Source organism: Phyllosticta capitalensis, assembly GCF_038381095.1.
Source record: "Phyllosticta capitalensis strain CBS 128856 chromosome Unknown BKA78scaffold_10, whole genome shotgun sequence".
Lineage (NCBI taxonomy): Eukaryota > Fungi > Ascomycota > Dothideomycetes > Botryosphaeriales > Phyllostictaceae > Phyllosticta > Phyllosticta capitalensis.
Window position 1 is genome coordinate 756,202 of NW_027117448.1, and position 23,859 is coordinate 780,060.

Here is a 23,859-nt window from a genome sequence, read left to right on the forward strand (position 1 = left end):
GGTCCCCCCTTTACAGCGCACCCGGCGCAGTCCGCCGCCCTCATCCCCCACCCGCTGTTGAAGGCGCGTCTTGGCGGCCTTCATCTTCTCCTCACGCCGCCTCACGTCGGTCGCTAGGTCCTTGACCGGCCAGCGCTGACCGTGAGGCACAAGTCTCCCATCTATCCATGGTGCCCGGCCCTCACGCCGGCATGCCTTCTGGGCCTGCCATGAGGAGACAGAACGACTTCTACCACATGCCGCCCCAGGCCCACTCGCCTGCGCCGATGCATGTCTACGCTGGCTACCACCATCCTGCCCATTTCCACGCCGGCCATCCATACTATGCTCAACACTACTATCCTGCGGCATACAATGCCCATCCCCAGTATCAACACCCTTTGCCGCCGCGGCCTTACCACCCTCAGCAGCCGCCGCCGCCCCAGCACTCGCCGGTCGTGGTTTCCTCTCATCCCCACGCCCATTCCGTTGGTCCCATGCACCGCCAGCACGTCCGCACTCCGCCGGTTGTCCACACTCACACGCCTCCGGCAGCCTTGGTTGCACAATCCTTCACGCCGCAGCCCGCGCCCTCCACGCCTTCGGTTAATTCGCAGCCATTGGTATCACCTTCAACTCCAACAACCGCACAAAGCACCTCCACCACGCCTCCCATCCCGGGCTCCTCGCGGCCATCCTTCTCGTCAAGACACGCGCCTCTGGCGCAGGGAGCCAGGATGCCTTTTTATCCACCGGTACGAGAATCTTGAAGCTTGACGTTGAGCAACCTGCTGACACTTTGACAGCTACCCTGGTACACTCACCCCGATGAGCCATTTCCACCGAAAGCGCGGCGACAACGGAGACGGAGGCGCGACCAACCTGCATCGAACGAGCCTTTGCTAGAGCTGCCTGCGAGGGAACAATCGGCAGAGGCGACTCAGCCTGAGAGCGTGGAGCAGCAAGAGGAGCAAAGGGACGCGCCAGAGGCCCCCGCGATTGCGGCCTCTGAGCTCGACACGCCTGGTACTTCTCAGCCTCCATCGGACACTGATTCGACGCACCCCACTACTCCCTCATCGGCGCTTCCCCCGTCCACTCCTCGCGCGCAAGTTCCTCCGACTCATAACCGAAAGGGCACTGTCCCGGCGGTACCCCTCATACCAATTAAGCCGGTCGTCCCTGCTGTACCTGCATCGCGAAGGAAGAGCAGTGCCACCGCGTCGACAGCCGAACGCCCAGCCACCGCTGTCGGGGAATCAAAGCAAGAGGATGAGAGCGCGGCAGCAAAGACCTCGGCATCTCCCGTGTCTGAGAGGACTGCGACTGCGACGTCGCCTCCTCCCAAGGCAGCTCCTCCAAAGTCTTGGGCTGACCTGGTAAGAACGAAAAATTCTGCCGGTCCCGCGCCTCCAACAGTAGCAAATGGTGCATCTGCCCCCAATGGCTTCGCGCCGCCAAAAAGCAACTCCCTTGTTGACGTCCTCCGCACATTCGAGGCGAGCAACGATGGCAAGATTGCTTTTATCGAGCCGCGTGGTCTTGTGAATACTGGCAACATGTGCTATATGAATTCGGTAGGTTGACATTCTAGGCCTGAAAAGTGCTGCATTGCTAATGTTTGGAAGATTCTTCAAACACTTGTTTTCTGTACCCCGTTTTACGAGTTCCTCGATCTGGTTGGCAAGCGTGCAGCGTACAGCTTTAAAAGCGAGACTCCTTTGCTTGACGCCATGTGAGTTTTGAAAAGCTACAAAGGAACATGCCGAGGAATGCTTTGCTGACAAAAATTCAGGATCCTGTTCATGCAAGAATTTCCCATAATTGATTCTGCTGTTTCACAAGAGCAACTGAAACTCCGGCTCAAGGACATGGAGCTGGAGCAGTACGGCGATGCATTCACTCCCGAGTTTGTTTACGACGTTATCAAAAGTCTTCCTCGATTTTCATCCATGAGGGTAAGCCGTCCGTCCCTGAAGAACGGAGCAATTGTTAACTGGTTATAGCGCGGACATCAGCAGGATGCTGAGGAGTTTTTGGGTTTCCTTCTGGCGGGTCTTCACGACGAATGCGTACACATGATGAAGAAGGCTTCGTCGGATGCCAAATCTGGCAGTGAAGCCACAGCCCAGTCACCAGCGACAGAAAACACGGTCGACGGCTGGATGGAAGTCGGCCCAAAGCAAAAGGCAGCAATCACCAGGTCGTCTGGCATGGTGGATTTCGAAACTCCCATCACCAAGCTGTTCGGGGGCAAGCTTCGCTCGGAACTTCGTGTCCCTGGTCTGAAGCCCTCGGTCACGCTCGAACCTTATCAACCCCTCCAGCTTGACATTGGGGCACCTAACGTAAACAACATTGTTGACGCACTGAGGGGCCTCACTCGGCCCGAGACTCTCCAAGGCGACTTCAACTCCCCGCGTGGTCCCGGCACATCGGCAACAAAGCAAGTTTTCATCGAGTCGCTACCACCGGTCCTCATTCTGCATCTCAAGCGTTTCCAGTACGACAACACAGGGGGCACTCAGAAGATCTGGAAGAAGGTCGGATACCCGCTGGACCTTGAGATTCCGAAGGAGGTTTTCCCGCCGCACTCGCGCCCTGGTCTTGCCGTCAAGGGTGGCCAACCCAAGTATCGTCTGACGGGAGTAGTCTACCACCACGGCAAGACAGCTAGTGGTGGCCACTACACCGTCGACGTCCGCCGTCAAGATGGCAGGGAGTGGATTCGCATGGACGACACGGTCCTCCGCCGCATTCGCGCAGAAGACGTGGCTGAAGGTGGCAGCGAGGAGGACCCGCGCGTACTCGCAAAGGCCCTCGAACAACACAAGCACGAAACAAGCGCAACCAAGAACATTTACGAGCAGGCTGGCTTCGACCAAGATGAGGAAGAGGCGCAGGCAGAAGGAGGATGGAGCCAAGTCAACGGCTCGGGTAGTTCAAGCGCAGTTGGTAAGAAGTGGATGGGTGTTGTCAATGGCACGGCGACACCATCGTCGGGCGGCAAGAGAACGCCGATGCAAGACAAGGGCGCCAAAGACAAGGTGGCCTACATCCTCTTCTACCAGCGGGTCAGGTCATAGACCCCTGGATCACAACGGCTTCGAGCCACTGACGACGAAAGATGGCAGTCCCAAGCGACGAAAAAGATGGAGTAGCGGCGGCGTCGACTTGGGAATGATTCGAAGACTTATGGGATCGGGCGGGCAAGGCTTGGTCCGGAAAAATGAGGGTCCTTGGTGTTAGAAGGATGGGTTTTGGGAGGATTGTATATAGCATAATTCTCTGGGTTATGTGTGGGAGCAGTGTGGGAGGCGAAGAATAGAGAGCGGGAGGTACGACGGCGTTGTTGAGGTGATTGTGACGCCATGTGGAGAGAGACGTCACAGAAAAGATGTGGGGAGCTGTAGTGGAGAAGATGGGCTGGGGCAAGATAGGCAGGAGGCTCGTGCGAATTTCTAGCATAGCAATGAAAATCATCCAGACATGACGACTGGAATAAGAGAAGTAGTAGCTTCCGTGTGTCTGTACTTAATGGCTTCCACAAAAATCGCGGTATGCAGATGTAGCGGCTAGTGTCGGATACTGATGTAAGAGGACAGGGTCGTGTCAGGGATGGAGTCCAAGCTCCCGTGCTTCAGTTGTGGGGGTGGAGGAGCAGCGGGAGTCTGGACTTGGGCTTGGGGGCGTTGACAACGACGCGTATAGAGAGGCCAATGACAGGCGTGGCGATTGACCTGGTAATGGACAAAGGGATTCAGGGACAACGACGACGGATTGGCGGTGGAGGCAGCTCACACAGAACAGCAGATCTGGAGGTGATTGGTGCATGCTGCTGACGTACAATTTGCGGGGAAAGCTTTAAAGCGACCCTCCCGTCTCATGTCACTCTCCAATGCCAGCACAGTGCAGAGGTACCTCCATCGACTACCAGACGCAGACGCATTCACCCATCACCCACCCGCTTGGCTACCACGCTCCCCTCTCGCCCTCCCACTCACACACCCCCTCCCTCTCCGCATCCACACCATTCATCTCGCGCACCTCGCACCACCCGGCGACCTGAGGCGACGGCACAGGCTCTTGGTCCTTCGACTCGCCTGAGCCGATCCACAGCCAACGTCATCCCTCCTACTCCTTCGCCTTTACTGTACTTCCATCTACCTATACTTCTCCTACACCCTCACTCCTCCTTCATCCGCGACTCTTCGCCTACACCTCCAATAACCTTGCACCATGATTCCCCGCATTGCACCGGCTCTTCGCACCCAGACGGGGCCTTCAGCGCTGCGCTCCTTCACCGCTCTCGCTGCCCACCGTCAACCTTCGCGCTCTCCATCGCTCGCAGACGTCGAGCCCAATGGAGCCGCCAAGTTTGACGAGAGGCAGCGCGCCTTTCGACAGCAGCTGAAGGAGCAGGCCGCGAGGCGCGAGAGAGAAGAGAGTGGGTTACCTTCCCAATCCCCAGCCGCCGGTCATGTGTCTGCGTCTGGTCCCTCTGCATCTGCTGCGTCTGATTCAACCCTCGCCAAAGCCGTTCACTCACTTCCTTTTGTGCTTGCAGGAGAAGCCAAGGAGCGCGAAGAGGCCCAAGATGGCGGCAAATCCAAGGGCAAGCTCTCCACCCTCATCTACGGCACTCACGAGGGCCGCAACCTGGACCGCGACATGGAGAGGAGCTTCTCGCAGGTGCTTGCTCGCGGCAAGTACGTCCACTCGATTGTCACCCACGAGGTCAAGCCCGACAAGGTGGACGAGTACGTCGAGCTCGTCGGCAAGTGGTACCCTCGCATGGCCGCATCGCCCGAGAACAAGGTCAATCTTGTCGGCAGCTGGAGAACAGAGGTTGGAGATTGCGACACTTTCGGTCAGTTTTTCCCGCATGTTTACCAAAACAAGATCAAATGCTGATTCGCAGTAAACACAGTCCACATTTGGGAATACCAGCGCTACGAGGGTTACCATGAATCGCTCCACTCGATCCAATTCCATCCCGATTTCCCCGAATTCGACAGGAAACTCAAGACCCTCATCAACACGAAGCGATCGTCGCTGATGCAGGAGTTTTCATTCTGGCCGACTACTCCGCCCCGCCGTTTGGGTGGCATCTTTGAACTCCGCTCGTACACGCTGCACCCTGGCAACTTGCTCGAGTGGGAGACACACTGGCGAAAGGGACTCAAGGCCCGGCGCGAGGTCATGGAGGGCGTGGGCGCATGGTTCGTTCAGATCGGAGACCTCAACACGGTGCACCACCTGTGGCAGTTTGCCAACCTCGAAGAGCGCAAGATTCGCCGAGAGCAGAGCTGGAGTGTCGAGGGATGGGGCGAGACGGTCCACAAGACTGTGCCGTTGATTCAGACCATGAAGAGCCGAATCATGATCCCCATGCCATGGAGCCCGGTAGCATAACTCGACAGCTTGCGCTAGAGGTTCACGACGGATGATTGCTAGTTGTACTTCTTCTGCAAGCGAAACTCGATTCGGACGGTGGATTGGACGGGAAGAAAGGATGGCTGATGTGCATTTTCCGCGCGTTGCTAGTGTGGTCAATCTGCGTGGCCAAAGGCATTTGAGCAGGCGGACTTTCAAACGGTTTTTGTATGGTACTCAGGGTAGCTGAAGGGTTCCTGGTCGAGGATGAAGAAACGAAAATGGAAGAAATCAATTCGTACTCGCACATCCGAGGCAATGCAGAGCTGTATAGTTGCTAAAAGGATGCCAGCAAAGCACCCGTTGTAAAAGCGTACGAGCCGTGCCGTTTGACAATAGTTCAGTAGTTGGTGGCCGAAAAGTCAAGCTTTGGTAGCGGCGTGGGTTGGGTCTTGCAGCAGCAGCCTATCATGGAGCGCACATGTCTTCGAGTCGCGTGGCCCGAGCGATGACGGCGATGGAACGCGTCCGATCAAGAAATTCGTCGAAACAAGAACCATGCACTCCGAAACGTCTTTTCCTTCTCCTCACCCACTCGCCCTTCTCACCTCGCTTTAATGACCTGACGACCGCGACGACTCGTTTACGCAGCCAGCTACGACACAAAAAGCGAGCCACGTTGAAGTTTCTTTGAGCTACCAGTACACGCGCACTGCCTTCTTCACCGCACACGCGCCACCCCGCCACGTCAAGGCCAGACATCTCCAGGACAGAAAAGAGCGAGGGCAAGATCGAGGAAGAAAAGGCGGCAAATCCACATTCAAGATGGTCTACATACGGCAAGACAAGCTCCCGCGGCTCAAAGAGTACAAGTACTCGGGCGTTGACCACTCTCTGGTCTCGCGCTACATCTTGAAGCCTTTCTACACCAATGTCGTCATCAAAATGTTTCCGATGAGCATGGCGCCAAACGCCATCACGCTTTCCGGCTTCGGCTTCGTCGTCGCCAACTTCCTTACCATGCTCTGGTACTCGCCCGGTCTTGACGTCGACTGCCCGCAGTGGGTCTACTATTCCTGGGCGCTGGGTCTTTTCCTGTACCAGACTTTTGACGCCGTTGACGGGACGCAAGCGCGCCGGACCAGGCAGAGTGGACCCTTGGGAGAGCTCTTCGACCATGGTGTAGATGCCGTCAACACCAGCCTCGAGGTGCTCCTGTTCGCGGCCGCCATGAACCTCGGCCAGGGCTGGAAGACGGTCATGATTTTGTTTGCCAGCCTTCTCACCTTCTACGTGCAAACTTGGGACGAATATCACACGCACACGCTGACCCTGGGAATTGTGTCCGGCCCAGTCGAGGGCATCCTGACCCTTTGCGTCGTCTACGCCCTGACCGGCTACTTGGGCGGCGGCAGCTTCTGGCATCAGGGGATGCTGGCGACGCTCGGTATCAACAGACCCGAATGGCTGCCAGAGCTGGTTTACAACATGGAATGGACCGAGTGGTACATGGTGTATGGCGCCATCATGCTCGTCTTCAACACCGTCTCGAGGTCAGTATCTGCAGCGGCAACCCCCTTGCATTGCCACCGCACACCGTATCTCAAACCACATTCCAGCTAACATCACAACAGCGCCCAGAACGTCATTGCTGCTCGGCGGGAGCGTGGCCAGCGCAGTCGCATCGCGCTCCTCGGTCTGCTCCCTTTCTTCACCGCCTGGGTCCTCATCGTCGCCTACCTGTGGCTGCAACCCGTCATCCTCAATGCGCACTTGGTACCCTTCATCTTCTACGTCGGCCTCATCAACGCCTTCAGCGTCGGCCGCATGATCACCGCGCACCTGACCAAGTCGGCCTTCCCTCGCACTAACATCCTCATCCTGCCGCTTCTCTACGCCGTTGTGGACTCCGCGGGCCCTGTCATTCGCAACACCCTCCTGAAGATGCATCTCGACGGCATCTACCTCGGTGGCTTGGCCAAGTTGGGTTGGCCCAGCGCCCTCGGCGACGGCGTCTATCAGGTTGCGTTTGTCTTCATGTGCGTCGGGCTGGCGGTCGGCGTCCACGGCAGCTTCGTGTACGACGTCATTACGACCATCTGCGATTACCTCGACATCTGGTGCTTGACCATCAAGCATCCGTATGTCGAGACGGAAGAGGAGAAGAAGAGCAACTAAGCCCGTGCGCGGTCGAGTGGCCGAGGAAGGTCGCGGTGAGCAGAAATCGAGCTACTGAAGGCTGAGGTAGTCTTGAGAAGAGGAAGAGGCGAAAGTACGCATTCATGTATGGTGGTAAAAGGGGACGCGCAGATTGGACCGATCCACGCGACTCAGGCGATTGGACGCAAAACGAAGAGGTGGTACTGCATTTCCAGACACAGCAACCTCGGCGCGTAAGAGGTCGACGGAGCAGCCAGGTAATGGGAAGCTTTGAGATTGCGGCGGCTGGCTGTGGTTTCCTTTTTCCGTATCATTTTGGTCGCGGACGTCTGGATGTGGATTGCGATCTTTCTTTCATTCATTCCCTTTTTGGAACGAGGTAATGACTGACTGGCTGGCGCTGTACATGAACATCAATCCAGGGGGTTACTGTAGGATAGAGGTGGAAGGCGGATGTGTGGTGTTGTAGATGTAGCAGTATGTATTGTACAAAAAATGATGGGTATGCGGGTATGAACTAGGTAGCCAATGGATCTGGGTAGCATCACAATCAGGTAGGTGGGTATGCAGAAAGAGAGTTGACGAGTAGGCCGAGGTTGAAAAGTAATCCAGAGTCGAATGCACCATCTCGCCTTGCCGCCCTTCCTCGAGACGTGTCTGCTCATTCTTTTTCTGCTCCACACATCTCGTACTATTAATCAATCACTCGCTCTGGCTTACCCTGGTTGGCTCCGCACACGACATTTGTCGCGTGGCCTAGTGTCCGCCGCTAACCGTCGATGCCATGACGTAAAAGCATCTGCTTCCAGTCGCCGTCTGGTGGCGGTGGTTGAGCGGTGCTGCACTGCTGGTAGTGCTCGCTCGCTCGCTCGCTTCCCCGCATTATTGCTCCATTGCTGTCGTCAGGGTCCATCTCGTTGAACATGTCCAAATTCTTAGACCTTTCCATCTCCAAATTCAATGGTCCAGGACCCATCCCTTATCGGCCGTCTCCACCGAACTTAAATCTGGCCCACGGTTCAAAAAACAAAACGTCAGGAAAGGCTGGGGTTCGTGTGGGAGCGAAAAGTGAGAGTGGAGCCAGGTACACGGCCGGCCGGGCGGAGTAGCGCATCGGCGCGTGCTCTCTCTTATCTATGACGAACCACAGCGCCCTGCCGCTGGCTCCATGTACCGTCAACCACGCAACAAGATCCAGCAAGAGTCAGGGTCAGAGGCCCGCGGGCGGACAGGCAGACAGGCCGGCCCTGCTCTTTTCGCTCGCTGCTGGCCAGTCGTTGGCGCGCTGTAGATAATAATACGCTGCCTGACTGTCACATCTTTGGCCTAGCCGACGGTCCTGACGACCACTGGACCTGCGTGCGTACTACTTGCCGGATACCGTCGCGGGGCGATCACACACCGACTGCGAAGCCACCACCATCATACCGGCGAGCGCTTGTAATTTTTTTCCTCCTGCTCTTTTCCTTCTAACAGCCAAACCCTCTGGCACTTCTCTGGTTCATCGAGCGACAGACGGACAGCTACTCGGCGCAGAAAGAGCTAGGACAAGACCGATAAGAGCCCTACACAACTACACGTCGGAAAAAGAGAGAACCGGCGAATCGTACCTACTTTCCAGGGCCACTTTGGACGATCGATCTGGGGGAGTTTAGCCAGTCAGCCGTCCGTCGCGCACGTTGCGGCGTCGTCCCATCTCATCAAGGCCCATTTCGTCTCGCTTATCCTCCTCGAGCACATCATCATCATACCTCTCTCCCTCTCTCTCTACCTGAGTGGTCGTGTTGACGACCGACGATCAGTCATCCATGGCGCGAACGGCGGCCAAGGCGGCAAAGATGGGTGTAGTCACTGCTCAGCCTCCCTCCGCTGCGGCTGCTGCTGCTGTCGATGTATCATCGACCACGGCGCCCAGTGGTAGCGGCGGAAAGGAGAATCCGCGAAAGAGGCCAAAGAGCAAGAATGGGTGTCAGCGGTGTAAGCTCAAGAGGGTAAGTAAGCTCGTGTGTGATGCGTACACGACGTAATCTTGGCGATTCTTGCTGGACGAGCTTTTGCCATTTTCATTTCATCCCGTTTGCCTTTACGGAATTCTGCAGTTCTATTTTCATTTCCATTGGACGGCTTGCCCGTCTTCATTTCTCAATTCTTTCCCCTAACAACTTCATTCCCTCCCTTTTCTGACTCGCGCTCTCTCCGAGCAAACAGCTCAAATGCGACGAGACCAAGCCCTCCTGCCGCAACTGCGTCGCCCGCCACATCGACTGCCCCGGCTACGGCAAGCTGCTCAAATGGTGCGACAAGTACCAGTCCTACCTGGCCGGCGAACGGCCCGGCAGGAGCCAGGTCCAGAGCCAGACTCTGGCTGCCAGACGACGAGACTCGGGGAGATCGACGCCATTGACGACGAGGGCCAAGAGGAAGGAGGACGCAGATGAAGGAAGGGATCGGTCTGAAAGAGGTGGAGATGGAGAGCAGGGGTCGACTGAAAATGCCAACGAGCGTGCCGATCGCAGTGAAGAGCAACCACAGAGGGCGGCGGCTGGGATGAAGAGACGGAGAGAGGAGGCTGAAAGTGTGGAAGAGGAGGGATCGGCTTCGAGCGGTTGGAACCAAGCCGTTGGGATGCACTTGAGGCGGGTCGTGGAGTGCGTGGCTCCAGTTGACGGCGCCAAAGATCGACCTGGGGAGGCCCGGAGTCGTGGTGACGAAGAAACAAGCATTCAGGAGGTGGACCGAGGGCCTGATTCGCATGGCGGAGATTCCCACGCGGATGATGCGCCAAACGATATGCCTACTCCGGGAATGTTGGACATTGACCTCGATGCTGGATTCACTGATCTCGACATCCCTGAGATGGGATTCCAGACTCCAAGTTCCGGCGCGGATGGCATCGATGACCCAGGAGACGTGGAAGAATTGCCCTTGCACTTCAACGACCAACCAGAAGAAATGATAAGCTTCTACACGAGAGCAAACAGCGCTCCTGGTCCTTCACTGGTCGATCCGGCAATGAAGCTAGTCAACTATTACTTCAGCAACGTCTGTCCGCTGTACTCGGCATTCGACTCAGCCCTGAATCCCTTCAGGAGCGCAGTTGGTCAGATATGGGACAGCAGTCAATCCGTGTATTACGCCATCCAATCCATGGCAGCCGCTCAGCTGGCCAACTTTTATCCAGAGATGATCTTTACCGGCTTGGAAATGCAGCGCAAGGCGTATCAGAGCCTCCAGGACGAGATGCAGCTGGTGACTGCAGGGTGCCAGAGCAGTGACAGGGCGTTGCTCACGCTGTTGCTCTTGGGACCATCAGCCTCATGGCACGATTCTAGTGACTTGGGTCTCTCCCATCTTTCAGCCGCGAGAGCGCTCATATATCCACGCCTCATTGCTCCAGTGCCTCCTGGAAACAATCTGCTGCGCAGGCGGAACCAGTTCTTTGAGGAGGCATTGATATACTGGGAAATGCTAATCGGCTTCGTCGAGCCGGAATGCACCTCGTCCAACATCGGACCCCTGGGTCTTGCCTCGTCCTTCCTCGGCGGCAACAGTGACAGTCCAACCGCGCAAGCCAGAAAGCTCCTCCCGCATCCCTGGACTGGTATCGCGCCCAAGGTGCAAACCATCTTCGCCGAAGTGGGCCGGCTGATCCGGCAAGAGCGGCTCTCCAAGTCGCGCGACAGAGCCAACAGGTCGACCACCTTTGGCATGATGCCAGCGTCGTCGTTCCGCACCAGCCGCGCCAAAGCCGCCGCCGACAATCTGGCTTGGGCCACGGTGCTCGAGGACCACTTGCTCTCCGCTTCGCTCCCGACGACCGAGGACCTGATTGATCCCGGCGACGTCAACACCACGCGTGCAGACTTCGTCGCCATCGGCGAGGCGTATCGCTGCGCCGGGCTGCTCGAGCTGTACCGCGTCTTTCCCTCGCTGCTGCGCAAGCGGTTGGGCGCAGCTCATCCACCGCCGACAACGACTGCATCAACCACAAACTCCAACTCCAACTCCAACACACCCGCCAAACGCCTTGCAACCACCGACGAACTCGACGACCACGACGACTTCGCCACCGCCACAACCGCCTGGCAGAGCTCCCTCGGCATCAGCGGGCACCCAACCGCGCACAGCAGCGCGGCGCCGCCGCCGACGGCCTCGCAAACCAGCGCGACGGACGCGCGCAGCTTCCTCAACAGCCTAGCCCTACACATCCTGTCGATGCTCGAGTCGCTGCCCAGCAGCTCGGGCACCATGTCGACGCAGCCGATCCTGCTGGTGGCGGCCGCCTCGGAGCTGCGCCACGTCACGTCGCTCGACTACTGGGACTTCGACGCCGGCGCCGCGGCCGTCCGGCACGCGCGCCGCTTCGTCATGGAGCGCCTGCGCGAGTTTTCGAAGCGCCTCCCCCGCCGCCCGCTGGAGCGCATGATGGAGCTGGTCGAGGAGGTGTGGAGGAGGGGTGGCGACACGTTTTGGGTCGATGTCATGTTGGAGAAGGGGTGGCAGACGGTCATGGGCTGAGTGAGTGAGTGGTGACGTGAGAGTGATCGTGCGGCAATTGTCGATTCGGGTAGAGGTTCGTGGCATTGGTAAAAATGTCTTATGTATGGGGGTTCATCTGTCGTGCCAAGTGCGTGTGCAACGAAGGGAACGCGATTGCACCTCGAGATTGATTGGTTTTCTTCAGCGAGATACTTGGACAACAAAGGCATCCAGCAGGTGCGTTGATGGCCCCCCCACTGTTTTCTGTCAAGTCGGCAATGCCGAAAAGGGTAATCGGACCTCCATTATTTATCATCGAACGTGCTGATTCTGGCTTTTCGCACGGGTTTTCTGCTCAGGTTTCTGCTCAGGTTTCTCTTCTGGTTTTGGCTCAGGTTTTGGCTTAGGGTTTGGTAGAGCTTTCATCAATATCTAGACGTTTAACATTAAATCAAGCCTGCCGGTACCCCTTCACGTTCGCAACGTTAAGGGGGGGAATTCTGCTTCGCCCTGCTGTTTATCGTCAAACGTCTAGAGAGTATTTTACTCAGGTTTTGCTTGAGGTTTTGCTTGAGGTTTTCGCTGGGGTTTTGAAGATGCAGACGTTCGATTTTGCAGCTTCCGCGATTACTCCTTCCAGCCACTTCCCCTGGTGCGAGCAGTGGTAATACCTATGCACTACGCAAAACATGGGTACTGGCGTCACTCTGGCGCCCAGCATGGCCAGCATTTTTGAAGGTTCTCTTTAACTTTCAGCTCCACCCAACCTGCTATCGTCGTTTCAATCGCTCCAGTGTCGGAAGTCACTGACAAAGTAGTAATAACCTTGTGATTGAAAATTTGTTGACCGGCTCAGCCTACCCATGGTATCATTGAAAACAGAAACACACCATCCCAACCTCCTTAGTCCTATGAACGCCCAAAGGTAATTTCAAGATTGTCAGCCGCTGCTCACCTCTCCACTTCCAACATGCTCCTCATCCCCTGCTCCACCGCCGTCAACCACCTCCCCCTCTCCTCCAAGTCATCGCCCATGCCCGCCTCGCCCTCTTCTCTCCGCCGCTGCGCCTCTCTCGCCGCCGCAACCGTTCCATTCCGTTGCATCTCCAATGGCTTCAGCTCCGCCTCCAACCGCTCCAGCTCGCGCGTCTTGCGCGGAACCGCCGCCTGTAACGATGCCAACTGCTTATCCAGAGCGGCGGCCTCAGCTTCTCGCTCTTGCAATACTTTGAGGGTTTCGGGCAGCGGTAAGGAGAGGGAGGGATTCGCGGGGTCGGGAGCTGAGCTTGCGCGGAGGGAGGAGATGGTGGCGTCGAGGTCGGCGATTTGGGCAGGGAGGGCGGACAATTGTGACGTGCGGAGCTGTATGGATTCGTAGCCTAGATGCATGTTCAGCTCACTTGTTTGGTGGTTGACGCGAAGAAACTCACGTTGGCTGAGCTCGCGGCCGCGGCGCTCGAGCTGGGCGAGCGTTTCCGCGACTTGGAGCTTTTGCGCCTTGAGGCTTGCCTTGACTTCGACCAGTTGCGCTTCCAATTCGAGGTTTTCTTGCGGCTCTACAAACTCCGGCGGGTCGGTCGTGAGGGCCGTGAGAAACTTCTCTTTGGTGGTTTGCTCGACGTAGCTGAAGCGGAGCTTGGAAAAGAGTTCCTGTTGCAACAATTAGCTAAACTCTTGGAGTGCAGATTTTGTATGACAGCGAGATACCTTGTAGTGGATCAAGTCGGCCTGCAAAGTCGCTGGCGAAGTTGCGTGATCCGCATCGTCGGCGGACGCTTCTGACCCAGTCGAGTTGCGCTTTGTCGCATCGCTGGATGGCTTCGGGCCAAAATCGTTGCTCAACTCGATGATCGAAATGTTCTGATTCTTCTGCAGCTCGTGGAGGCGCTGAATTGCTGTTTCCGGTGCGGTTGCCATGTCGCTTGCGGTGTTGTCTGCTTTGTTTACTGCTTTGGTTTGGTTTCGCCGAGGACGAAGATGGCCGCCGGGATTTCCTCCGGCGATTCTCCGCCCCCACGTCATGCTCAACTCCTGCCCCGAGTGCCTCCATGTCGATGGTCGTTGCGACCATCTGCCCTCTCTCTGCTTAACACAACGAGGCGCATTCCTCCCTCCGACTTCGTTTGTTGTGGAGGTGCGTCAAGTCGCTGAAGATCTTGCGGCGCAATGCCTACCGACGACCCGACCGACGACTATGTCGCTGAGCTTCTAAAGCAAGACGCGAAAGCGAGCTCCAGCCGATACGCGACTGTAGGTCTCGAGGCCGTTCTACCCAAGAGGTGTGTTAAGTATGCTCCTTCGTCTTGACAAATACTAATACGCTCAAGACCTTCAGGCAAAGCTCCAAAACCCAACACTCGCTTTTTACGAAACATCCTCCGAGAAACGGACAGTCATAATGCAGCGCTGCTGGCCAAAGAGGAAGCTGAGGCCAAGGCAAGATTACTCTCGCTTAAGAATAAGAGGGCACCTCGAGATGCAAAGTCAATATTGGGGAAAGATCTAAGGGAGGCGGAGAGGAGCAGAAAGGGACGGGAAGAGCGGCCGTCCAAGAGGCAGCGGACAGATGGTGGTGACGAGGAATCACACCAAGTCAAGAGTCCAAAGAGGCGACACGGTAGCGAGAGAAGCTCTCATGGGTCGAGGCACGAGTCCACGAGAGACCGCGATCATCGTAGCGGAGGGCGCAAACACCGCGAGTCGGACAGCGAGGACGGACACGACGAGCGCCGTTCACGGCACCACCAAAGAAGCCACCGGGACCGTGATAGAAGCGTATCAGAAGATGGGAGGAGGGAAAGGCACCGCACCGAACGTAGGCGACGAGAAAGGCAACGAAGCACATCGATCGGTAGCAGCAGAGAGCGGCGACACCATTCAAGGCGGGATAGGGATGTTCCAGAGGACCGCAGGCAGCATCGTGAGGTTCGCGAACGTAAAAGGAGGCGATCAAGATCATCCTCGTCCGACAGGCCACGAAACAGATCCAGAGACCGACACCGCTCACATCGAAAGCGACACTCCCCATCGGCTTCAACAACCCGGGAAGACCATACAGCTGGCGACAGGAGGAGCAAGGCTCCACCAGCTGACGGTCATGCATCCCGAGGATATGACTGCGACGAGTCGGATACTGATCCCCTCGAGGAGATTCTGGGTCCTCTTCCACCACCCGCTGAACCAGTGACTCGACCGCGAGGCCGAGGAGCCACAAACTTCAACAACAACATGGACAAGCACTTTTCAGCAGACTACGACCCTTCGCAAGATGTTCGTGTTGACTCGGAGGAGGAAGACGACTGGGACATGGCCCTGGAAGCTCTCCGTGATAGGCAAAAGTGGAAGCAGCAAGGTGCCGAGAGGCTCAAGGCTGCTGGGTTTACCGACGAGGAGATAGAGAAGTGGGCCAGTGGCAAAGAGAAATCAGAAGAGGACGTCAGGTGGAGAAAGAAAGGAGAGGGAAGAGAATGGGACAGAGGCAAGGTGATTGGAGAGGATGGATTCGTGGATCTAAAAGCGGAGTGGGGAAGGCTTAAGGGGACCTGACTTGCTGCCGTGCTTGACCTGGTTTTGGATGAAGTGTCAAGTTCGATTTTCGAGGACTATTTTGCTAGCATGAAGATACTTGCATTTCGCATTACTGGGGCGGAGACATAATACCATTTTGCAACCTCGACGGATGTCTTAAAACAGATTTTTGAATCAAGCGACGAGCTCCGCTGCATGTGCATCAACGCAAAAAGTGATAGCCCACACAGTCTTTCGTCGCAATACAAGAACCTCTTTTAAACCTGCTTCGACAGTAAACGTTTGATTGGGTTCAGTTGGTTGGTGGTTGTCGCGGGAGCAAGGTCGGGCACGCGTCACGTGAACCACACTTAAGCGAGCGCCGCGACGAAATCGCATCTTCGCCTTTCGAGATCCGCCCGGGACGACGACATCACCGACGACACCTCGAAGCTACGACAACCAAGACCAACGGTCAGTAGCCCTGCTACTTTATCGCTCCCGTCGAAATTGCTGACCCTCTTTTCCACAGTCCCTAATTCAAAATGAGTACGTCGCCGTCCGCAACCGCGCGCCAACCACCACGACCGCAACACACGAGACTAACGGCCTAAACAGCGAAGGGTACCTCCAGCTTCGGCAAGCGCCACAACAAGACGCACACGCTCTGCAGGCGTTGCGGTTAGTGCTCCCTCAAGAATTGAAGACAGGCTCGGTGGTGGAGAAGAGCGAGTGGGAGCGAGGACGAGGACTGACATGGCCATGATTCCAGGTCGCCGCTCCCTCCACATCCAGAAGCACACCTGCGCTTCTTGCGGCTACCCTGCGGCCAAGACCCGTGGCTGTACGTTCACCCTCCGATGACCCCGATACCCTTCGAATATCCGGAACAACATTCGCAATCAGGAATTTTTTCGAGAACAACACTGACCAGGTGGATGCAGTCAACTGGGGCGAGAAGGCCAAGAGAAGGCACACCACCGGTTCCGGCCGCATGCGCTACCTGAAGAACGTCCCCCGCCGCTTCGCCAACGGTTTCCAGTCTGGTGTCGCCAAGCGCCAGACCAAGGCGTAAATTTCCTCCTCTTCGGTCTTCGGGATGATGGTGTCGTAGGCGGGACGAGGTCGGTGAAACTACCAAAAGGCGCGATGGATTTGTGAACAAAGGGTTAAACTTCACAAATCGGAGCATTCTCTGGGCGGGCATTCGTCGCATGCTTCTTCCTTTTTTCTGGGCTTTATGGAAACGTCCAGAGGTTACTTGATTCTCACAATGTGATGGGATCAGAGATCAGAGAAACTTGCCTCGCCCCCAATGGAATTGCTCCTCCGCGTCAAAAATACCATGCAGCCCTCGGACAAGGATTTTGTTCACGGAAAATTAGAGAGCGCGAGATACCACCTTCGACGGTCAAATTCAACTCGGATTCGGGGTCACCGCATCTGTCATGAGTGTGTCTTGACCTGCCCTTGAATGAATTTCGGAGCCTCAACCACGGTACGATCAGTTCGACCCGTCACTGCTCGTCCATCCGTTTTGAGCCGCACGCCAATTGCGAATCGATTGACCGAATCACACCCCAAACGTTCGCACGCGTACGATCGAATTACCTCGCGCAAAGCCCCACGACAATTGGCGAATTAATCCTCGCATGGAAATATTTGATGCCCCTTTTGCATGGACTCCCGGTGCCTCGAGCCAGTTTGACGATGTGACTAACTTGTTCGAAACGCTGTGCTACTATGGCCGCTGTCACCAGGCAGACCACTTTCTAGCGGCGCCCAGTGACTTCCATTGACATGACAATACTCGCTCCAGCCGAGAATCCCCAGCTTGCCGCTCCTGATCAGCTGCTTCAGCAACCCAGCAACCTCCTTACTCCAGCATACGTTGCGAATTGGTAAAGTAACACTGGACAATGATGCTTCGGTCTTTGCGAGTCGATCCTGCATTATCTCACTGCCACCAGACTATCTGGAGTATCAACTTTTGATTTCCCTTGTTCCTTTCGTTTCCAGACTTGTGACTGCCCAATGCGTTCACATTGGCCTGCAGTGTGGTTTCATTCTCAATACGCTTTTCTGCGGTGTTTGATGTTGCAATCTAGAACTTCGGCAATGCCCAATTGGATACATTGTGTCACGTTCGGTCGTCATATCTCGTTGGCCCGAAGGCTCAGAGGAGCTCGACCAAGAGAAGGCAGAGAATTTCCATATCATGACGTACGTGTCCAGTGTGCATTCAAGCGTCGCCTTTACAATATTGATGCTAGAGTTCACCAAGTCCTTTGTGTAAAGTCACAGAGAATAGTCATCGTTGTCTGCTTCAATCTTTGCTGCCACGCATCGGTCTCTCCGGTTGGACCCTTTCCATGCCGTTGCTCCGCTGGTCGGGTCGAATTGGATGGTGTCCCTGGGCCGAATGAGCTGGAGTACCAGGAAAACGAGCTCTGGTCGCGCGACTTGACGAATCCGTCTCCTAGATTGCCTGATGAGGCCTTTTTCGTGATTTTTTTACGACATCTTTATTCGCCATGCTCTATGCGATGCTTTCTCACGGAGCTTAGATACTAACGAATCTTTTGGCCTTCAGGAGTTGAATCCTATTGGCATGCTCCTTTTGAAAAATTGGATTTTTACAGAGTCTCTGCCGCAGCTCCTTGTAAGTTTCAGTTTGGGGCCTTTGGAGTGCATGGAAATCGTTTGATATTGAATGCAGTTTTTAGACAGAGCGACTCGTGCATTAACACACAGAAAATATATCAAATGTAGCACGACAACCAAAAATGATGGGGAAACTTGAAATGTTACAATCACCTTCGAATGCGAGGTAAAAGCCTACATTCATCAACTAAATCATGAAACAAAATCAATGCCCTCATGAAAGATGAACTGACGCTGGCCGATGACGATGCGGGCAGCGAAAAGTCGTTGCCACCGGCTTCGGTGGACGTCGGGCCAAATAAATGACGCTGCTCCAACGACCAAACCCAACCTCCACCAACAACTCAATCAAGGAAAAAACAATCAGCATATCAGCAACACATCAACCGCACTTCAAGATGCTCATTGAAGAAAGTCACCAGGATGTGCCCACCAAGGCCGGTGGTGACATGCGTATGCCCCGCCTCCCACTAGACCGTGACCTCAAGCGAGATCAAACGTGCTGAGTATTTTTGTAGGCGTCTTCCTCTTCAAGCCCGTCGTTCCTGGCTACCCAAAGGCAAAGTTTCCTGGTGTTGTTGTCTTCAGTGAGATTTACCAAGGTAAAGGCTTTCTCCATATCGTCTGGATGGTGTTTCGTTGTCCGCATGCTTCTGTCTTTTTTGTCTCGTCTCAATTCTGTCTTTGCCATTTTCATTGAAGAGGAGGTCCACACAGCATTCTCTCGGGACGAATATGGCCAACAAGCAAGATTGGCCGTCGAATTTTCTCCTTCCATGCTCGAAATGCGCCCTTCATCGCATTCTGCCACCCACGCACACCCCCTCCACACATCAAAACCCCAGCCCCCTCTGACCCAGCAACTCCACCAGTGACGGGCCCCGTCCAACGCTTCGCGCGCCAGATCGCCTCGCACGGCTTCATCGTCGCCGCACCCTCCTCCTACCACGAGTTCACGGGACCCGCGCCTTTGGCCTACGACGGACCCGGAACGGACGCGGGCAACGCATGGAAGATCGAAAAGGAGGTTTCGGCGTACGACGAGGACGCCGAGTTGTCTGTATCTCTCCTATTGTCGCATCCTCAGTGCAACGGCCGTGTTGGCGCTACGGGCATGTGCCTGGGTGGCCACTTGGCCTACCGCTGTGCCCTTGACAGCCGTGTCTCTGCTGCCGTGTGCTATTTTGCGACGGACATTCATAGCCATAGCTTGGGTAAGGGCAAGAATGATGATTCGTTGAAGAGGGTCAAGGATATCAAGGGCGAGTTGGTCATGGTGAGTGTCCAGCCATGACATTAGGAAAGAGCGTGCATGCCTCCTTCTCACATCGTTCCTTCCTTTTCCCCCGCAGAAGACTGATCCACCAACCCACCTAGATCTTCGGCAAGAAGGACACTCACGTCCCGCCCGCCGGCCGCGACCTGATACGCCAGACGATGCACGACGCAGGTGTCAAGTTCAGCTTCTACGAGCCCGAGTGGGCGCAGCGTAAGCCCCCTGCTTCGCAACTAATTCCCCCTTTCTCCTCGATCCACCCACTAACGCCTCCCCCTCTCCCAGACGCCTTCATCCGCGACGAGCTCTCCAAGGGCCGCTACGACCCCGCCATCTCCGGCATCTGCTTCCAGATGCTGCTCGAGCTGTTCAACCGCACGCTGCGCTCCGACCTGGGACCCCGCGAGGACGCTGGCGGCGAGCCGGAGCACGTGTGCTAGATTCGTCTGGGGCAGGTCCCTTGTGAAGCCTTGGGGGAAGGGTTGAGGTCAGCTGTAGGGCTTTTGACAAAGTACACCTGATTAACTTCATTCGAATTTGAATGCTCCCAACTAACACCGGCTTCTACTTGCCCCTTTTGTGCTGTTTGAGACATGTGTGCGATATGTTCCATAACACTCCCATCCTATGCCAAGCAATGAACGTTCACAATCTGGGCAACAGGCAGAGGTCACGGCAGATCACGAAAGAAATCTAATCTGGGCATGGTCCCAACTCATCATAAATCTAGGGGCAAGTGCTTGCGTGCTCCTTGCAACTCTTCCCCAAGCAAGAAAACACTATCCATCTTCAAGGCACCGCTAGTATGAAGACTCCCTGTCTCCACACACACTCTCCCTTGGCACCAAAAAGCCTCAGAGTTGGTAATTTCTTTCGTCGCTAGTCACCCATCCAACCCAGCCCACCTAGCTAAAAAGAACTCCCCATCACTACACGCGCTCTAACAGCTTCGAACACCGGTCTCTCGCCCTTCAACTCCTTTCCCAATCCGGCAGTACATTGAAGAGAAAAAGAAATCGGTCGGAGGTCGTGACCCGAGCCGACTCGACCACCGGCGCGTAGAAGCTCCACCAACGCGCCAGTAGTCAAGTCGGCTCGGGTCACAACGTCCAACCGATAATTGGGTTCTAGGGGTTTGGGGCTATATACGCGAAAAACACCCCTTCCTACGCGAGCTCACAATCTTGGTCACCAGGCAGCAGCAGATGACGAAAGAGATTTAACCCATCTATGCTGCCAAGTCCCCGTCCTCTCAGATGCACGCGCTTGAATGCTCCCTGTAACCCTTTTCTAAATAAGAGAGCACGTCTAAATAAGAGAGCACTCTCCACCTTCTAAAAAGAACAACCCATCAACCACCTGCATCCTAACAGCTTCGAACACCGGTCTCCCGCTCGCCCACTCTCTTCCCAATCCGGCAGTGCGTCAAAGAGAAAAAGAAATGGGTCGGAGGTCGTCTCCCGAGCCGACTTGATCAGCAGCGCGTTGGTGGACCTTGACGCGCTGCTAGTCGAGTCGGCTCGGGAGACGACCTCCGCCCCACGATTGGGTTCTGGGGGTTTGGGGTTATATATGTATGCGGTGCGGGTGGGTTACGTGGAAGTGGGCTGGTGCTGCTTGCTGGACTTGGTGGTTTGGCGGATCAGAGGAAGTTTGGCCGTCGCTGTGTATAAATGCTCCCTGAGCGCGCGCTTCTCCGCCTAGTAGTGTCGTCAAACTTCCATGTCCGGCCGCACTGGGGTATGAATGCTCCTTGTGTGCGCGCGCGCTCCTCACTTGGTATTCTGCATAGCTCTGTCGTATTTCATTTACCGGTACGAAGAAGGAAAGCGTCACACATGGCAGACAACATGATAGAGAGCAGTGCAAATGATTTTTCAGTGCAAATGATTTTCTTGAACCCAATGATCTATCAGTAGCACCGATGCAGTCTCTGCCACTACGAAATGAGAAGGAAACAACGGGAAAAAAACAAGTGACTGATCGTCCGCAATATCTCTTTCCATCCAGATCTCTAAAAAACCCCCGCTAGAACGCCAGTTCTCATACATTTGTGTGTTGACCAACCAAGCTATCCTGTCTGTTGTGTCTTGCTTGTCTTGACCATCTCACCTTGTCTTTTCTTCTTCGTCTACCACTTCTTCTTCTTGCTCTTCCTCTCTCCCCCACGCATGATGCTCATTTCCACACTGACAACCGTTCAGAATGCCGCTCCAATGCCACGCACGTGAAAGACGTTCCACCCAAACGACGCTTGCTCCACCTTTTACCTCTCTCCAACGATCAAAGCGCTTATGCGCTGCCGTTCTCGGCAACGGCGGGCTTCTCAATGGAGCCCCTGATGCCGCCCTTGCCGCCAACCTCGCGGATGACGACGTTGACGGCCAGGTCGGCGCCAATGTTGAGCTGCACCTCGACCTTGGAGCCCTTGGCGACGCCCTTGAGCGCCGCCTCGGCGAGCGGGCTGCCCGCCTTCCACACCTTGCTGCGGATCTCCTCGGGCTCGTCGTCGCTGTCGTCAAAGTCCGAGTCGTCCTCGTCCTTGTCGGCGCCGTTCTCCTTGGGCTTGGGCTCCGGCTTCTCCACCTTGATCTCGCGCAGGCCCTCGCAGATCTTGACCAGCACGTCGCCGCCCTCGCGGGGCGTGGCGATGACGGCAGTCTTGCGGATGGGGACGGGGGTTTCGGCCTCGACGAGAGGGCTGAAACGGCCGTGCTCGGCGTTCTCGGAGATGCAGAGGACGCCAATGGCCTTGCTGGTGTGGGGGGTGAGAGTGACCATAGGGTGGGTGCTCTGCTCAATGTCCTCCGAGTCAAACTCCTGGATGAGCGACGCCTGGATGGCAGCGCCACGGGCGGCCAGCTCCGAGGGGTTGATGGCGGCGGTGGAGGTCGCGGGGGCAAGGACGAGAGTGCTCTCGGGGAAGGCAAGCTGGATGTTGCGGGCGAGCTTGGGGGTGTGCGAGGTGCCACCAGAGAGGATGACCTCGTCAATGTCAAGAACGTCGAGCTGGGCCTTCTCGACGGCCTGCGTCACCAGACGGGTAAGGCTGGCGAATTGCTTGTTGGCAAGCAGCTCGTAGCGGGAGCGGTTGACGGTGGCAGTGAAGTCAATGCCGTCAGTCAAGCTCTCGACGCTGAAGTTGGCGCTCTGGCCGATGCTAAGCGCCTTCTTGACGGCCTCAGACTCCATCTTGAGCTTTGCGAGACCACGCTCGTTCGTGCGGGGGTCCGCCTTGTGCTTCTTGATAAACTCCTTGGCGAAGAAGTCCATCAGGACCTGGTCGAGCTGCGCGCCGGCGGTCTCGTAGTCGTGGACGGTAGCCAGAATGCTGTACATGCCTCCTCTTGAAGCAATCACGGCAACATCGGAGCGAGTGCCACCAATGTCCGCAACAACCACGACCTTGTCCTCAACCTTGGCCTCGGGCCTGGCGTCGTAGGCCAGAAGGGCAGAGGTGGGCTCGTTGATGAACTGCAGAATCTCAAGCTCGGCGTCCTTTGCGGCCTTGGCCAGAGCCTCCTTCTGGGCCTCGCCAAAGTTGGTGGGGACGGTGACAACGGCGGCGGTAACAGTCTTTCCGAGGTAGTCGGAAGCAGAGTTCTTCAACCTGCGCAGGTGCCTGGTCGTCATCTCGGAAATGGTGCGGGTGTTCTCCTGGTCCTCCTCGGTGTCCTTGATCGAGAAAGCGATTGTGGATTCATGCTCCTTGGGGTGTGCCGACTGGTGGCTGTGGGTGGGATCTATCGACTTGAAGCTGTCAAGCATGTTAGCTTCTTCGGCCTGAAAGAAGTCGAAACGGCGCCGTACTCTTGGCCGAGGAAGTCTCTGAAGTAGGCGACGGTGTTCTTAGGGTTGCGAATCAACTGCGCCTTGGCCTGGGTGCCGTGGAACTCTTCACCAGCAACGTAGGAGAGGATGGTAGGGATTTGACGGTCTGGAGGAGGTTGGATTAGCTGGGCGTTCTTTGCGCCGGCCGCTGGTCGTGTTGTTCTGGGACTTCCTTAGACTTACCTCCTTCCTCGTTGGCGATGACCTGAGCCTTGCCCTCCTGCAAAGAGTCAGAAATCGTCCCAAATTATTTCCATGTCAACCACAGATACGTACAGGGCTGACGCTGGCAATGGAGCTGTAGGAGTTGCCAAAGGAGATACCAATGACAACCCTGGAGGGACCGCTCTCTTCGGCGCTCATTTTGAAAGATTTTTCGGAAACGATTGTATGTTCGGAACTCGTCGATCGAAAGGAATCCAACTCGACACGGGGCGGGAAGAGGGGGAGGGACGGCGAGGTCGAGTAAAGGTGGTGGAGAACTGAGAAAGTCGTTGATCGATTTTTTGGCCGCAACAGCCGGTTGAACGCCGGATAAACTACATCATAACTGCTCCGCGCGCCAATCGAAAAAGTTACCTCCTACA

The 23,859-nt window shown here is 56.0% G+C and overlaps 9 protein-coding genes across 9 annotated transcripts; 7 read left to right on the forward strand and 2 right to left on the reverse strand.

Annotated features, from left to right (window-relative positions):
- Positions 1-236: 236 nt before the first annotated feature.
- BKA78DRAFT_256634 (uncharacterized protein) lies at positions 237-3,065 on the forward strand (the record flags this gene model as incomplete). Its single annotated transcript, XM_066885106.1, has 5 exons — positions 237-734; positions 786-1,556; positions 1,608-1,714; positions 1,775-1,937; positions 1,986-3,065. The coding sequence occupies 5 exons, from the start codon at positions 237-239 to the stop codon at positions 3,063-3,065; spliced, it is 2,619 nt and encodes an 872-aa protein (XP_066740442.1).
- Positions 3,066-3,889: 824 nt separating this feature from the next.
- BKA78DRAFT_323354 (NIPSNAP family protein) lies at positions 3,890-5,718 on the forward strand. Its single transcript, XM_066889197.1, has 2 exons — positions 3,890-4,849; positions 4,910-5,718. The coding sequence occupies exons 1-2, from the start codon at positions 4,219-4,221 to the stop codon at positions 5,392-5,394; spliced, it is 1,116 nt and encodes a 371-aa protein (XP_066740443.1). The 5' UTR covers positions 3,890-4,218; the 3' UTR covers positions 5,395-5,718.
- Positions 5,719-6,180: 462 nt separating this feature from the next.
- BKA78DRAFT_333267 (uncharacterized protein) lies at positions 6,181-7,533 on the forward strand (the record flags this gene model as incomplete). The annotated part of the gene is made up of 2 exons (XM_066890067.1): positions 6,181-6,908; positions 6,990-7,533. The coding sequence occupies 2 exons, from the start codon at positions 6,181-6,183 to the stop codon at positions 7,531-7,533; spliced, it is 1,272 nt and encodes a 423-aa protein (XP_066740444.1).
- Positions 7,534-9,323: 1,790 nt separating this feature from the next.
- On the forward strand, positions 9,324-12,505 carry BKA78DRAFT_382576 (fungal-specific transcription factor domain-containing protein; the record flags this gene model as incomplete). Its single annotated transcript, XM_066893038.1, has 2 exons — positions 9,324-9,506; positions 9,724-12,505. 2 exons carry the CDS (start codon positions 9,324-9,326, stop codon positions 12,031-12,033), a joined length of 2,493 nt encoding a protein of 830 aa, XP_066740445.1. The 3' UTR covers positions 12,034-12,505.
- Positions 12,506-12,727: 222 nt separating this feature from the next.
- BKA78DRAFT_323361 (uncharacterized protein) lies at positions 12,728-13,942 on the reverse strand. The gene is made up of 3 exons (XM_066889198.1): positions 13,702-13,942; positions 13,425-13,644; positions 12,728-13,373 (listed from the first exon to the last, which is right to left on the reverse strand). Exons 1-3 carry the CDS (start codon positions 13,909-13,911, stop codon positions 12,946-12,948), a joined length of 858 nt encoding a protein of 285 aa, XP_066740446.1. The 5' UTR covers positions 13,912-13,942; the 3' UTR covers positions 12,728-12,945.
- Positions 13,943-14,043: 101 nt separating this feature from the next.
- BKA78DRAFT_346502 (uncharacterized protein) lies at positions 14,044-15,789 on the forward strand. Its single transcript, XM_066890528.1, has 2 exons — positions 14,044-14,273; positions 14,322-15,789. Exons 1-2 carry the CDS (start codon positions 14,161-14,163, stop codon positions 15,538-15,540), a joined length of 1,332 nt encoding a protein of 443 aa, XP_066740447.1. The 5' UTR covers positions 14,044-14,160; the 3' UTR covers positions 15,541-15,789.
- A 332-nt stretch (positions 15,790-16,121) lies between these two features.
- BKA78DRAFT_256561 (60S ribosomal protein eL37) lies at positions 16,122-16,576 on the forward strand (the record flags this gene model as incomplete). The annotated part of the gene is made up of 3 exons (XM_066885098.1): positions 16,122-16,182; positions 16,274-16,345; positions 16,446-16,576. Coding segments are annotated over 3 exons (264 nt in total), but the record flags the coding sequence as incomplete, so codon positions are not given.
- A 1,914-nt stretch (positions 16,577-18,490) lies between these two features.
- Positions 18,491-20,085, forward strand: BKA78DRAFT_323372 (Alpha/Beta hydrolase protein). Its single transcript, XM_066889199.1, has 5 exons — positions 18,491-18,618; positions 18,684-18,767; positions 19,038-19,441; positions 19,543-19,654; positions 19,727-20,085. The coding sequence occupies exons 1-5, from the start codon at positions 18,564-18,566 to the stop codon at positions 19,879-19,881; spliced, it is 810 nt and encodes a 269-aa protein (XP_066740449.1). The 5' UTR covers positions 18,491-18,563; the 3' UTR covers positions 19,882-20,085.
- A 1,186-nt stretch (positions 20,086-21,271) lies between these two features.
- Positions 21,272-23,739, reverse strand: BKA78DRAFT_323373 (chaperone protein dnaK). The gene is made up of 4 exons (XM_066889200.1): positions 23,549-23,739; positions 23,456-23,492; positions 23,252-23,378; positions 21,272-23,198 (listed from the first exon to the last, which is right to left on the reverse strand). Exons 1-4 carry the CDS (start codon positions 23,633-23,635, stop codon positions 21,734-21,736), a joined length of 1,716 nt encoding a protein of 571 aa, XP_066740450.1. The 5' UTR covers positions 23,636-23,739; the 3' UTR covers positions 21,272-21,733.
- Positions 23,740-23,859: the final 120 nt, after the last annotated feature.

Coding starts and splice junctions, on each gene's coding strand:
- BKA78DRAFT_323354 (XM_066889197.1), top strand. CDS start 4,219: ATGATTCCCCGCATTGCACCGGCTCTTCGCACCCAGACGGGGCCTTCA. Junction 4,850..4,909: donor TGGAGATTGCGACACTTTCG/GTCAGTTTTTCC, acceptor CAGTAAACACAG/TCCACATTTGGGAATACCAG.
- BKA78DRAFT_323361 (XM_066889198.1), bottom strand. CDS start 13,911: ATGGCAACCGCACCGGAAACAGCAATTCAGCGCCTCCACGAGCTGCAG. Junction 13,645..13,701: donor CCGACTTGATCCACTACAAG/GTATCTCGCTGT, acceptor TTGTTGCAACAG/GAACTCTTTTCCAAGCTCCG. Junction 13,374..13,424: donor CGGCCGCGAGCTCAGCCAAC/GTGAGTTTCTTC, acceptor ACATGCATCTAG/GCTACGAATCCATACAGCTC.
- BKA78DRAFT_346502 (XM_066890528.1), top strand. CDS start 14,161: ATGCCTACCGACGACCCGACCGACGACTATGTCGCTGAGCTTCTAAAG. Junction 14,274..14,321: donor GAGGCCGTTCTACCCAAGAG/GTGTGTTAAGTA, acceptor AATACGCTCAAG/ACCTTCAGGCAAAGCTCCAA.
- BKA78DRAFT_323372 (XM_066889199.1), top strand. CDS start 18,564: ATGCTCATTGAAGAAAGTCACCAGGATGTGCCCACCAAGGCCGGTGGT. Junction 18,619..18,683: donor CAAGGCCGGTGGTGACATGC/GTATGCCCCGCC, acceptor GTATTTTTGTAG/GCGTCTTCCTCTTCAAGCCC. Junction 18,768..19,037: donor CTTCAGTGAGATTTACCAAG/GTAAAGGCTTTC, acceptor CAACTCCACCAG/TGACGGGCCCCGTCCAACGC.
- BKA78DRAFT_323373 (XM_066889200.1), bottom strand. CDS start 23,635: ATGAGCGCCGAAGAGAGCGGTCCCTCCAGGGTTGTCATTGGTATCTCC. Junction 23,493..23,548: donor CCATTGCCAGCGTCAGCCCT/GTACGTATCTGT, acceptor GACTCTTTGCAG/GAGGGCAAGGCTCAGGTCAT. Junction 23,379..23,455: donor CATCGCCAACGAGGAAGGAG/GTAAGTCTAAGG, acceptor AACCTCCTCCAG/ACCGTCAAATCCCTACCATC.